The sequence below is a fragment of the Eschrichtius robustus genome, chromosome 20 (genome assembly GCF_028021215.1).
Source record: "Eschrichtius robustus isolate mEscRob2 chromosome 20, mEscRob2.pri, whole genome shotgun sequence".
Taxonomy (NCBI): Eukaryota; Metazoa; Chordata; class Mammalia; order Artiodactyla; family Eschrichtiidae; genus Eschrichtius; species Eschrichtius robustus.
The window spans coordinates 7,621,750-7,635,830 of record NC_090843.1 but is presented as its reverse complement, the minus strand read 5'-3'; the positions used below and the strand labels follow the sequence as shown (position 1 = coordinate 7,635,830).

Here is a 14,081-nt window from a genome sequence, read left to right as displayed (position 1 = left end):
CTGCGCTCCACGGCCTCTTCCTTCCCTCAGCCCATTGGCCGTCGCACCTGCCTCTGTAGGCGTTCCTCAGGGATGTCAGCAGCCCAGACCCTTCCATCAAGCTGGGCCTGGCTTCTGGCCAGCAGCTCCAGCACAAGCAGCCAGCATTCCACCTACCTTCCTGAAGGCAAGGCTGGAGGAAGGCAGGAAGGAAGAACTGACCCTTGCCCAGGTTGCTAACCCAAATCCTTGCAGCCTGCTCAGAAGGCTAATGTCCTTGGGCCAGGTGGCCAGCCTTTTGGCTCCCTGACTCCTTTGTCAGCAGGTCTGGGGAGTGAGCAAGGCTGTGGGCCGAGGTGGGTGGGTGCAGCTGGGACAGCTTTGAGTATATTCACAGAGGCTGTGCTGTGAGCAGGGACCAGAGGCTGTTGTCCTCCCTCCTGGGGTGGGTGGAGAGGTGCTTGCTCCCTGTGGTCCTGCCTGCTGCCCAGCTGCCCCTGGCAGTGAGGGATCCCACCCCGACAATCACCGTTGTTCCAAGCAGAGTCATGGGACTTGGGTGTGATGTGTCCCCAGCCTGTCCTGGTGTCCTCACCTGAGCCCTGTGTCCAGTGTCCAGCCAGGGACCCTCCACCCCCATTCCACCTACCCCATTGCCCTTCCTGAGAAAGAAGCTGAGAGGTTCTGCAGACACCCCCCCCTCCACCCCAGCTAGGGAAGCAAGGCGGGGGGCGGCGGGGAGGCTCTTCAGTGAGGCTGTGACTCTTGGAGGAGCTAAGAGGTCACATGTGATCTGGAAAGGGGCACAGAGGGGCGTGGTTGGGCAGTCAGGGTCTGGGGTCTTCTCTCTGGCAGCTACCAGCCCCCGTTCAGGAAGCTGCAGTTCTGGGAATATACACAGTGGAAGGGAGAGTGGGCTGAAAGGGAGAAGGCCATCTCCAATTCACCAGTACCGGTGACAAGAAGGGCTCTGGGGAAGGGAGGCTGGTGGGCTGCAGGCTTCGGGCTGGCCGCCGTTGGCTGAGGGGTGTGTGAGGGACTGCACACGTCCCCAGGGAGATGGTGCCCGGGCTCCGTTAACCTCTACTCCCTTCCCACCCTCTCTGTCGGACACACTAGGCCCCAGGACCTTTCTCATAAGCTCCTCACTGCCTGGCACTGAGCCAAGAGCATCAGCATGGGGTTGGGTCCAAGGCCCAGCCTTCATGAACCTGAGGGTCCTGCGACAGTCCAAGGGCCTCTCCCTCCTCAGTGCCCCGCCTTTGACCAGTCTCAGTCTTCCTGCCCACCCACAGTGGCCTGGAGACCTGCCAGCTGCTGTGCATAGGGCGAGGTGCAGGGAGAGACAGCCGCAGCTGCATCCTGTGAGTCTGGATTTGCTCCCTGCCTGGCCATCAGCAGGGTGGTCGTCAGCCTAGAGGGCAGGAACTTCAGGGACACAGTGGGGGTACCAAATAAAACGAGGCCTGCAGCTGGCGCCTCTTAGCGGGGCACCTGAGGCCGGGGATGGACAAGAAGCTCCCGGTGCTCCGAACGCAAGACCTGAGTCTTGTCTGCCCCTGGAGTCGTGCCTGACACACAGCACAGACTCCAGGCGTGTTTGCCGGCCGACCCAAGGCCCTGGCAGCCCCACAGCGCATCTGGCTGGATCTGCTTCTGGCATGGGTGGCGAAGAATCAGTCAGGTTCCCAAGAGCTTTGGTAACTGGCCTGGCTTCCAAATTGGGAGTGTTCCATGTAGGAAGTGGGGCTCCAGGGGTCCAGGAGAGCAGCCGCCCCTCCTGTTCCTTACTATGAGGCTGAGCTTTGGATTTTAATCCTCCAGTAAGCAGAGGCTGGCAGAGCAGAGGCTGCAGCAGGTCAGAGTGCTCCTGGAGACAGGGCGGTTGCTGAGAGAACAATCTCAGTATCAGACAGACCCAGGTTCAAGGCCCAGCTGTCCTACTTGGATGAGTTCCTTAACCCATTTGTGCTTCTTTTCCTCATCTGTAAAATGGGAATAAAACCACTGTCTACCCAATAGACTTGGAAGGATTTAATGAAACAATGTGTGCAAAGTCTGGGGCCTTTAAAACCGAAGTCCAGAGCACTGACCAATCAGAACAGGCACTGGTAGTGAACAACCAGTGCTGCCCTGCAGGCTGCATCTCAGCCCTGATACCAGGGTTTACCACAAGCTTGATATTAGTATTATCAATATTACAGAAGCTGTTATCATTAATGTAGCAGAAGGGCAAAGGGGGCCCAAATCAGGAGATAGGTTAACCCCCTGGGAATAACAAAAAGAACCTCCCAGAATGGGTGAAAGGGTGAGCCACCTGCTGAGAGCAAACATTTTCAGAGACTGTAGATATTAGCTTGGGAGATATGGATCCAAGTCCCATCAGGAAACCAGTCTTTAACTGCAGCAGAGAGGCCAGAGCTGCATGAAGCACGCAGACCTTCATTGCATGAAGAAAGATGGGGTCCAGCAGGGAGGGCCCAAGGGCTAAGAATTGAGTGCAGGGACAAACACGGACTCTGGGAGAGAAGAGCCGCCTCTGGAAAACCTGTCCTCAGTGGTGGGCCCGGTCTCGCCATGACCTGGACAAACAGCTTGCCTAGGCCACTGGGTACTCAGCCGGCACGGGTGGTATTCCCACCACTGGATAATTTGTCCCCATGGGGGCTATTACTGAGAATTCTATCATGACACCTCAGTCCTGTGTGACAGTTGGCTCTGGTTGCTCTGATACAAGTAAGTTTTTTTGGCCAGCAGAGCAGAGGACAGACTTTGGGTGGCAGTGTCCCCTTTAAGGTGCCACCTTCCCGTCATTCTTGTGACATCTGGCCAGGAAATGGGAGGGAGGGTTAAAGGTCAGAGGCAGACTTTCTTCTGAACAAATTTTATGTAACATGCTAGATGGGATTCAAACACTGAGAGTAAACAGGTCTCCCAAATGAAATCAGTGTTTCAGAGTCCAGAGTGAGCCATCAGGAGCACCTGCCCTTGGGTCAAATCAGGTTTTCCAAGAACAACTGAGACATACAAAGGATGAAGATGGGTCAAAGGGAGTGTTTTCAATCAAAATGAAACAATGGAAATAAACAGAGGTGTGGGCTGCCTAGTGATCAGAATTCCCAGAAAGCTCTTTATTCCTTTGTCAGAGCATTTATATCAGTCAGGGTGGGGCGAGGGTCAGATTGAGACTGCCTCCCTATCAGACCAAGGCTTTTATCTGGCCCACTGCCTGCTGGAGAGTCCAACAATGTCTGTTGTATTAATGGATGATTGATTATAATAGCAAACATTTATTCTGTGCTTACCAAGTGCCAGGGGCTGGGCTGGGCACTCTATGAAGATGACCTCATTCACTTCCTTTTGAAACAGTCTGTTGGGAAGGAAACACACTAGCCCCACTTTACAGATGAGAAACTGAGGCTCAGAGGGGTTAAGTCATCTGACCAAGATCACACAATAGTAAGGGCAAAGATTTGGGCTCAGAGCTGTTGGACATCAAAGCTGAGGTGGGTAAATGATGTGCAGAGTTGGGGAGGCTTCTCCGGTCATTGCCTCGTGGGGAGGCATGGTTTGTGTGTTTAATTCCATTTCAACCAGCCCCAAGGGCCACTCACCGTTTTGTCTTGTTTTATTTTGCCTATGCCAAAAAATGCTTTACTGGGGAGTGCTCAAAAGGCCCATTTAAAGTGTATAATTCAGTGGTTTCTGTATATTCACAGATATGGATAAACCATCACCACTGTCAATTTTAGAACATTTTCATCACCACAAAGGGAACTTGGTACTCTTTCCTAACACCCTATTATTCTCCCATTCCCCTCAGCCCCAAGCAACCACTAATGTACTTTCTGTCTTTATAGATTTGCCTATTCTGGACATTTCGTCTGGATAGGATCATACAATTTGTAGTCTTTTGTGACTGGCTTCCTTCATTTACTATGTTTTCAAGGCTCATCCGTGTTGTAGCAGGTATCAGAACTTCATTCTTTTTATGGCTGAATAATATTCCCTTGCATAGGCCACATTTTGTTTATTCATTTTCCCTTTTGGATTGCTTCCACCTTTGGGCTAATGTGAATAGTGCTGCTATGAACATTAATGTACAAGGTTTTGTGTGGCTATATTTCTTCTCTTGAGTGTACATTTAAGAGTGGAATTGCTGAGTCATACGATAACTCTATGGTTAACATTTTGTGGAACTGCTTAATTGTTTTACATTCCCAGCAGCAGTGTATGAGCGTTTTGATTTCACCACATCCTCACCAACACTTGCTATTTTCTGTCTTTTTTTTTTTTTTAACTTAAGCCATCCTAATGGATGTGAAGTACTATCTCATTGTGGGTTTTTTTTTTTTTTAATTTGTTTATTTTTTGGCTGCGTTGGGTCTTCGTTGGCCGGCTTTCTCTAGTTGCAGCGAGCGGGCTTATTGTGGTGGCTTCTCTTGTTGCGGAGCGCGGGCTCTAGGCACATGGGTTTCAGTAGTTGTGGCACATGGGCTCAGTAGTTGTGGCGCACAGGCTTAGTTTCTCCGCGGCATGTGGGATCTTCCTGGACCAGGGCTCGAACCTGTGTCCCCCGCATTGGCAGGTGGATTCTTAACCACTGTACCACCAGGAAGTCCCCTCATTGTGGTTTTGATTTGCATTCTCCTAATGACTAATGATGTTGAGCATCTTTTCATATCTTCTCTGGAAAAATGTTCAAATCTTTTGCCCATTTTTTTCAAGCTTTTAAACCTTTTCTTTATTGATCCCCAAGCCTTATATTTAATCTTTTTGCCCATTTTTAAATTGTCTTTTTTACCGTTGAGTTGTAAGAGCTCTTTATACATTCTTCTTTCTTTTTTTAAAAATTTATTTATTTAATTATTTTTTTTGGCTGCATTGGGTCTTCTTTGCTGCGCGCGGGCTTTCTCTAGTTGCGGCGAGCGGGGGCTACTCTTCGTTGTGGTGCGTGGGCTTCTCATTGCAGTGGCTTCTCTTGCTGTGGAGCACAGGCTCCAGGCGCGTGGGTTTCAGTAGTTGTGGCACGTGGGCTCAGCAGTTGTGGCTTGTGGGCTCTAGAGCACAGGCTCAGCAGCTGTGGCACATGGGCTTAGTTGCTCCACGGCGTGTGGGATCTTCCCAGGCCAGGGCTCGAACCCGTGTCCCCTGCATTCTTAACCACTGCACCACCAGGGAAGCCCTCTTTATATATTCTTGATACAAGCCCCTTAAATATGATTTGCAAATATTTTCTTCCATTCTGTGGGTTGTCTTTTCACTTTCTTGATGGGGTGGTCCTTAGATGCACAAAAGTATTTTATTTTGATGAAGTACAATTTACATATTTTTCTTTTGTTGCTTGTGCTTTTGGTGTCATATCTAAAAAACCATTGACTAAGCCAAGGTCCCAAAGGTTTAACCTTATGTTTACTTCTAGGAGTTTTCAGAGCTGACTTTTGAATGTTCTTGGGGCAACCCCCTGAGCAGACCCCAACCTACCGTGGCTGCAACCCTCCACAAAACTCCCACTCTAATCCCGAAGAGTGTGCTTACATTTCAGCCTTTCCCCTCCAAGGTTTCATATGTGGTGGCCAACTGTGGACAGGCATCCAGTCAGGAGCTGCGGACAGCTTGAAGGTTTAGGATGCAGGCTGGTGAGAGAGGAGGTGGCTAGTGTCAGACTCTGGGCACCAGGCCCTGGGACCAAGGTTCCAGGCTGAGAAAGCACCTGCTGGGGCCAACAGCCCAACCTACCTTGGCAGCTGGGTGGGTCCTTCCAGGAGGGGCTGGGCCCACTGCTGTCCATCTCTACCCTCCCTACTCCTCCATTGCTAGGAGCTGGGACAGCAGGTCCACTCTAGAAGAGAAGCCTGTAGAAAGTGACTCCACCAAACTTGGCTTTCCTTATTTCTATTTACACTGATTGTCCGGCTGCCCTCTTACAGATTTATGATCAGAGGCTGGTGACCTCTCACAGTTGCAGGACTTTAGGACCTAGGAGATCCTTTTGGGAAACCCAGGTGTTGGAAGCCAGCTCTATTGCTCCGGCTCGGGTAGATGGCTGGGTGGATGGGTGTGGACACAGAGAGGGGCACCAGGGCCAGGAAAGAGCAGCTCAGATCTCCCGGGCCGGCCAATACCCGCCCCGCTGGGCGCCCAGCACTCCTTTGGAAAGCCCGCCGCCGGCCCGCCCCGCGCGCCCAGCTGGTGGATTGGGCCGGAACCGCGGGCGGGGCGGGGCCAGCGCGGCCCGATTTGGGGCGGTGCGTGGAGCTATGTGAGCCGACGCCGCGCGGCTCCGCCCCGAGCATCCCGAGCCGACCCGACTGCGCCCGGCAGAGCCGCAGGGTGAGTGTCATGGCCGCTTCCGAACAGCGCCAGCCCGGGGAGCTGCTGGCCAAGGCCCGGAGAGCCTTCCTGGAGGAGTTCGGGGCCGAGCCCGAGCTGGCCGTGTCGGCCCCGGGCCGCGTCAACCTCATCGGGGAGCACACGGACTACAACGAGGGCCTGGTGCTGCCCATGGTGAGGGGCTGCGCGGGAGGCGCCATCTCCCCGCGCGCGCTGTCGGGCGGGCCGCTCCGAACTTTTACTCCAGCCGAGTGTGGGGGACGAGCACGTGGGAGAGACCCTAGGACGGGGCATTTCACACGTTGGAAGGGAGGAAACGGGGAATCCGCGAGGAAGTAGGCTGTGGACCGCTGATCCTCGCCATCTCCTTGGGAGCCACCTCAGATTGTCGGGGAATGCGGAAGGGGGCCCAACTGCAAACCGAGGCGAAGTAGCCCTAAGCCTCCTGGTCCAGCCTGTTCAGTTCGCAGAGGAGGGAATGGAGGCACAGAAAGGGCTAGTGATCTGCTCAGGGTCACACAGCTGAGGTGGAGCTGCCTTAGTCTGGGGCTATGTCCATCCCGCCTTGCATCTTCCAAAATGGGAAGGCGTCAGAAAGAGCTCGTCTGATTCTGTTTTCCTATTGACCCACAGCCAGGAGCCCACGCTTAGGGCAGAGTACAGGTCTGCACTCCCTCTACACTGGCCCTGCCCCTGAAGACCTATGGGATGGGACCCAAGCCCCCCAAGGCCAGATGAACACGCAGGCTCTTCCCTGAGACACTCCCTATTCCCTTCATGTTGAGCCTGGAGGTCACCTCCTTGTCTGTCCCTGGCCCCTTGGTATTGGAAGTTTTGCATACTATTTGTTTCTTCTGCCAGGCGCTGGAGCTTGGGACTGTGCTGGTGGGCAGCCCCCGGGCAGATGGGCTTATCTCCCTCCTTACCACCTCTGAGGATGCCGACGAGCCCCGGCGGCTGCAGTTTCCCCTGCCCACAACCCAGCGGCCACTGGAGCCTGGGGCCCCCCACTGGGCCAACTACGTCAAGGGAGTGATTCAGCACTACCCAGGTACGGGGCCCAGGCCTGGGTCAAATTTCTGTCTCTCAGCCACAAAGCTCATTAGCTCATCTAATCCACTGTGGGGGTAGGCATGCAGGGTGGAGCATTCCCATTGTACAGGTGAGGAGACTGATGCCCTGAGAGGTTCTAGAACTTGCCCTGGGTTGCCCATGACACGATTGGAGGAGCCAGGGTTCAAACCCCAGCCCGTTGGTCTCCAGAGCCCTAAACCAGGAGAACTAGGAGACCGTGTCCTAGGAACCTCAGGGTAGGAGGATGGAGGGCGGCGCACCCCTTGGCCCAACAGGTTGGTGGCCTCTGACAATTGAGACACATTTCCCTGGAAGCAGCTGCCAGGCAGTTGCCTCCTTTGTACCAGAATACATGCCCTTCTTGTGCTCATCCTTCCAGATGGCCCGTCTTACCATCATCCATTCTTTCTCCTGCAGCTGCCCCCCTCCCTGGCTTCAGTGCAGTGGTGGTCAGCTCAGTGCCCCTGGGGGGTGGGCTGTCCAGCTCAGCATCCCTGGAAGTGGCCACGTATACCTTCCTGCAGCAGCTCTGCCCAGGTACCTCCTAGACCCCAGCTCCCAACCCAGCCCTCCTTCCCTGAGGTCCTATGATCAGAGCTTCCTACCCCAATTGTGGCTTTGGGGCAGTGGGTGGGGAATCTCCCTGGAGTATCATTGGACACATTGGGGGCTGCTCCCACCCTCCCACCCCTAGTGCTCCCTCCTGGGCCCCAGCCTTCCCACCTTGCCCTGTGCTGCAGACTCGGGGACAATAGCCGCCCGGGCCCAGGTGTGTCAGCGGGCTGAGCACAGCTTCGCAGGGGTGCCCTGTGGCATCATGGACCAGCTCATCGCACTGCTGGGGCAGAAGGGCCACGCGCTGCTCATTGACTGCAGGTCAGGGGCTCCCCTTGTCCCCTCCCACCTCGTAGGAGCTCCTGGATGAAACATGCGTGGCAAACAGACGCTTGGCCTTGTCATCTTCCTGGCTCCATCTCCATCCCAGGTCTCTGGAGACAAGCCTGGTGCCATTGTTGGATCCCAAGCTGGCTGTGCTCATCACCAACTCCAACGTCCGCCACTCACTGGGCTCCAGCGAGTATCCCCTGCGGCGGCGCCAGTGTGAAGAAGTGGCCCGGGCGCTGGGCAAGGAGAGCCTTCGTGAGGTGCAGCTGGAGGAGCTGGAGGGTGAGAGCTGGCTGGGTGTACTGTGTCCTGGAGATGGCTGGGCACCCTGGGGTGAGGGGGGCTGCCGGGGTCTCGCTGTGGCTTTTACCCGGATGTACATCCCCTCACCTCCAGGGACCTCTGCCAAGCTCTGCCCACTCCCCCAACACTGCTGACTTAAGACTGCTTGAAATCTCCATATTGTTTTTTCTAATGTGAGGAGTAAGTATCCACCGTGGAAAATACAGAAGAGTACAAAGAAGAGGACTTCCCTGGTGGCGCAGTGGTTAAGAATCCGCCTGCCAATGCAGGGGACACAGGTTCGAGCCCTGGTCCGGGAAGATCCCACGTGCCGCAGAGCAGCTAAGCCCATGCGCCACAACTACTGAGCCTGTGCTCTAGAGCCCGTGAGCCACAACTACTGAGCCTGTGCTTTAGAGCCCGCGAGCCACAACTACTGAAGCCTGAGTGCCCAGAGCCCGTGCTCCGCAACAAGAGAAGGCACCACGAGAAGCCCGTACACCGCAACGAAGAGTAGCCCCTGCTCGCCGCAACTAGAGAAAGCCCGTGCGCAGCAACGAAGACCCAACGCAGCCAAAAAAAAAAAAAAGTACAAAGAAGAAAATAACAAGCTATAAGATCACTACCCAGAGATAGCCACTATTAGCATTTTAGTATATTTCCTTCCAGTGTTTTTCTACACCTGTATTTTCTTTTTTTAAATTAATTAATTAAAATTTTTTTTTCTTTTTGGCTGCGTTGAGTCTTCGTTGCTGTGCATGGGCTTCAGTAGTTGTGGCGAGTGGGAGCTACTCTTCGTTGTGGTGCGCGTACTTCTCATTGCGGTGGCTTATCTTGTTGCGGAGCGCGGGCTCTAGGTGCGCAGGCTTCAGTAGTTGTGGCTCGTGGACTTCAGTAGTTGTGGCTCGTGGGCCCCAGAGCGCAGGCTCAGTAGTTGTGGCGCATGGACTTAGTTGCTCCGCGGCATGTGGGATCTTCCCGGACCAGGGCTCGAACCCGTGTCCCTTGCATTGGCAGGTGGATTCTTAACCACTGTACCACCAGGGAAGTCCCAATTTTAAAATTTTTAATTGAAATATCCTTGACTTACAATGTTATGTTAGTTTCAATATCTGTATTTTCAAGGTTGAGTATACGCGGTGTTGCCACCTGCCCTTTTTTTTTTTACTTAACATTATCTCAGAGCCCTTCTCTATGTCATGAAAGGCCTGTCATCAACACGGCTTTTTAAAGCTACATAGCATTTCAGCATCTAGGTGCACTGTAATTTACTTAACCATTTTCTGGTAATCATACCTAACACCGTGATGGATTTTTTTTTAATATAAATTTATTTATTTTTGGCTGCTTTGGGTCTTCGTTGCTGCACACAGGCTTTCTCTAGTTGTGGCGAGCGGGGGCCACTCTTCGTTGCGGTGCGCGTACTTCTCATTGCGGTGGTTTCTCTTGTTGTGGAGCACGGGCTCTAGGTGCGTGGGCTTCAGTAGTTTTGGCGTGCAGGCTCAGTAGTTGTGGCTCACGGGCTCTAGAGCACAGGCTCAGTAGTTGTGGCGCATGGGCTTAGTTGCTCCACGGCATGCGGGATCTTCCCAGAACAGGGCTCAAACCCTTGTCCCCTGCATTGGCAGGTGGATTCTTAACCACTGCGCCGCCAGGGAGGTCCCTGTGATGGGTTGGTTTTTTTGTTTGTTTGTTTGTTTGTTTTTTTTAATGAGAGCCTCTGGGAACTACAGTTTTGTCTTTTTATTTTATTTTATTTATTATTTATTTATTATTTATGGCTGTGTTGGATCTTCGTTTCTGTGCGAGGGCTTTCTCTAGTTGTGGCAAGTGGGGGCCACTCTTCATCACGGTGTGCGGGCCTCTCACTATCATGGCCTCTCTTGTTGCGGAGCACAGGCTCCAGACGCGCAGGCTCAGTAATTGTGGCTCACGGGCCTAGTTGCTACGCGGCATATGGGATCTTCCCAGACCAGGGCTCGAACCCGTGCCCCTGCATTGGCAGGCAGATTCTCAACCACTGCGCCACTAGGGAAGCGCTGTTTGTTTGTTTTTATTTTTGGCTGCGTGGTTCTTCATTGCTGTGAGTGGGCTTTCTCTAGTTGCAGTGAGCGGGGGCTACTCTTCGTTGTGGTGCTCGGGCTTCTCATTGCGGTGGCTTCTCTTGTTGCGGAGCACAGGCTCTAGGCACGCAGGCTTCAGTAGTTGTGGCTCACGGGCTCTAGAGCGCAGGCTCAGTAGTTGTGGTGCACGGGCTTAGTTGCTCCGCGGCATGTGGGATCTTCGCGGACCAGGGATCGAACCTGTGTCCCCCGCATTGACAGGCGGATTCTTATCCACTGCGCCACCAGGGAAGCCCCCTTGATGGGTATTTTTTTTTTTTTTTGGATGGGTATTTTTATACATAATTCTTTCTCTGCATTTTCTTCCTGTTTTCTTAGGATTAGATTATTAGGAGTAGGATCACAAAGTCAAAACATAACTCTTTTTTTTTTTTTTTTTTTGGCCATGCTACATGGCTTGTGGGATCTTTTTTTAAAATTTAATTTAATTTAATTTTATTTATTTTTGGCTGCATTAGGTCTTTGTTGCTGTGCGCGGGTTTTCTCTAGTTGTGGCGAGCAAGGGCTACTCTTTGTTGCGGTGCGCTGGCCTCTCATTGCGGTGGCTTCTCTTGTTGCGGAACACGGTCTCTAGGAGTGCAGGCCTCAGTAGTTGTGGCTCACAAGCTCTAGAGTGCAGGCTCAGTAGTTGTGGCGCATGGGCTTAGTTGCTCCGCAGCATGTGGGATCTTCCAGGACCAGGGCTCGAACCTGTGTCCCCTGCATTGGCAGGCGGATTCTTAACCACTGAGCCACCAGGGAAGCCCGGCCTGTGGGATCCTAGTTCCCCAACCAGACCAGGGACTGAACCCGGGCCTTCGGAAGTGAAAGCGTGGAATCCTAACCACTGGACCGCCGGGGAATTCCCATAACGTGTATTTTTAAGTTTCCTGATACACATGCCCAGGAAGATCTATTGAACAGTTTAAAGGTCATATAAACATTAACTCATTTAATTCTCTCACAACTCTGTAGAGCAGATATTGTTATTATTCTCTCATTTTTTTCTTTTTTTTTTTTTTTGATTGGGGAATGTACAGTAAGTGGCAGTGCTGAGACTTGAACCCAGGCTGATCAGCGCCATCCTCCTGACTGAGGGGCCAGGCTGCTGGTGTTGGGAGCTGTGCCCTCCCTCGCGGTGTCGGGGTGCCCATCTCAGAGACCATCTTGTCCTTGGTGAACTGTCACCTTCAGACCTGCCCCACCTGCTCTCTGCAGGTGACTGTGGCCGAGCTTTTCACACTTGAGCGCTTTTGCTATTTCTTCCCTCCACCTCAGCCCTTCCATCCGCTGCCTCCCCCGGGGGTCTCCCTCTACCTCAGGAACAGTGCTGCCCTCTGCCTGCCTTTCTGCCCTCTGCCTGGCTCCTCCCCTTCTGCTTTGAAACATGCCCAGTTTTCTAACCTCCTAAAATAGTCTCCTTCCCATGCCAGTCCTCTGGGAAGAGTACCCATTGCTCACGGCCCCCGTTTTCTCATTTCTCCTCATTTCTAAATCCTCTGAATATGCCCGCCCGTCTCCCAAGCCACCCGCCGTGACAGCTCTCCCAGGGGTTCCCCACAGAAACCTGGGGGTTGCCCTCCCTGCCCTCTCAGTGCCAGATCTGCTTGGCCACAGCCCCGTGTCTCTGCCCAGGCCTGCCCCAGGCTTTGTCCCCAGCACAGAGCGCCAGCCACGGCTGCTCCGCGGAGGTCTCCGATGGGAGCCTGCAGCCCCCCACTGGGGTCCTGCAGCCTTCGCCTGACCCTGACAGAACGCCTCCTCCTTCCCCTGGACGCCTCTCCTTTTGACTTCCCCTTTTCTGTTATTTCCTCGCCCTTGTCACTGCTGTCTGAAACTTCAGAGCCACCTCTGAGTCCTCCCTGCCCTCCTTTCCTTCCTCCCCACACCTGGCCTCTCTTGGTCTCTGACTGTTTTAACAGCTGCCATCTCCTGGCGCTGGCTTCTCCCAGCAGGGCCCCCTGCGCAAGGCGGTCACTTTCGTCAGCTAGAGGTCAGCTCCATCCCTCCCCTGCTCCAGAACCTCTCTGGCACCCAGAATTAAGTTGTAAAGTCCTAAGTGCTCAGGGCTGCCATTAGCGACTCAGCTTGCTCTGCCCGCTTCAGCGTTAGCCAGTGGGACGGCTTGCTGGTTCCCTGGGGTGCCCCGGGCAGACCTGGTCTGTACCCCAACTCTGGAGCCCTGGCCATCGGAGGCTACGCTGTTAACTCCAGCAAAAACACCAGCAGGACTTTTCCTTCCTGTTCTGTCTTGGCCTCTTGAAGGCAGCATTGTGTCCCACTCACCATGGAAGCACCAAGAGTCTGGGGCTCAAACTGCTGTTTATCGAGCACCCGCTGTGTGCCAGGCACCCTGCTGGGACCACTCCATGCGTCTGCTCACCCAGTCTTCCCTGCGCGCCAAATGAGGCGGGTGTCCCCTTTTATAGTCGAGGAGGGGAGGCTCTGAAACCTTGGTCACCAACCCGAGGTTCTACCCAGAGCTCGGTCAGAACCAGGTCTCGGACTGGAGATGCCCCCGCCCCAGCCAGCGCCCTGGAGCCATCGTGCCCCTTCTCCACGTGCACAGGGGCCCAGAGGCGGTGGATGGTGGGTCTGCTGACTCCTTTTCCGCCCCAGCTGGCAGGGAGCTGATGAGCGGGGAGGCCTTCCGGCGGGCACGGCACGTGGTGGGCGAGATCCAACGCACGGCCCGGGCAGCAGCCGCCCTGAGCCGTGGCGACTACAGAGCCTTCGGCCGCCTCATGGTGGAGAGTCACCACTCGCTCAGGTGAGATCCCGGGTGCCCAGCACCTCCTGGTCACAGGCTGTCCCCTGTGCCGGATGGGGCTGGTTCACGGCCTCCGCGCTCCCCCTGCGTCCTCTCTGCAGGGATGACTACGAGGTGAGCTGCCCCGAGCTGGACCAGCTGGTGGAGGCCGCGCTCTCTGCGCCCGGGGTTTATGGCAGCCGCATGACAGGCGGTGGCTTTGGTGGCTGCACGGTGACCCTGCTGGAGGCCTCCGCCGCTTCCCTAGTGATGCAGCACATCCAGGTGGGCAGGTGCCAGAGACCGGGGGGAGCGGGAGAGATGGGTTCCCAGGGCCGTGCTGTGCTCAGACCCCACCCCACCCGTCCCTCCTACAGGGGCAGTACAGCGGGACCGCCACCTTCTACCTTTCCCAGGCGGCCGACGGCGCCCAGGTGCTGCGCTTGTGAGGCCCTCCCAGGCCGGCCCACGGCAGGCCTGCCCTCCAGCCTGGGTGCTCAATAAACTTGTATTACCTCCGGCTCTGATACCTGCCTGTCTCCAGAGGTGGATGTGTGCTTGGGCATCAGAGAAAGGTGGGTATAAGAACTGCTCCCTTGCCCTGGGCAGGCCCCAGAAACATGGACAGGGCAGAGCCAAGCGGTAGCAAAATCTTTTATTAAGTGGAGAACAAAGCT

At 54.5% G+C, this 14,081-nt stretch overlaps 1 protein-coding gene across 2 annotated transcripts; it reads left to right on the top strand.

Annotated features, from left to right (window-relative positions):
• The first annotated feature begins 6,021 nt into the window (after positions 1-6,021).
• GALK1 (galactokinase 1) lies at positions 6,022-13,931 on the top strand. 2 transcript variants are annotated; one of them, XM_068530175.1, is made up of 8 exons: positions 6,022-6,312; positions 7,174-7,363; positions 7,804-7,923; positions 8,127-8,262; positions 8,372-8,553; positions 13,275-13,425; positions 13,527-13,689; positions 13,782-13,931. In XM_068530175.1, exons 1-8 carry the CDS (start codon positions 6,022-6,024, stop codon positions 13,851-13,853), a joined length of 1,305 nt encoding a protein of 434 aa, XP_068386276.1. In that variant the 3' UTR covers positions 13,854-13,931. The 2 variants fall into 2 exon arrangements, with proteins under 2 accessions (XP_068386276.1, XP_068386277.1); XM_068530176.1 differs by having other exon boundaries at positions 6,265-6,486.
• The last annotated feature ends 150 nt before the right edge of the window (positions 13,932-14,081 follow it).

Excerpts from the sequence above, each read along its gene's own strand:
- GALK1 (XM_068530175.1), top strand. The coding sequence starts at position 6,022 with ATGGCTGGGTGGATGGGTGTGGACACAGAGAGGGGCACCAGGGCCAGG. Across the intron at positions 8,263-8,371 it reads GCGCTGCTCATTGACTGCAG|GTCTCTGGAGACAAGCCTGG; the intron begins GTCAGGGGCTCC and ends TCTCCATCCCAG. Across the intron at positions 13,690-13,781 it reads TAGTGATGCAGCACATCCAG|GGGCAGTACAGCGGGACCGC; the intron begins GTGGGCAGGTGC and ends TCCCTCCTACAG.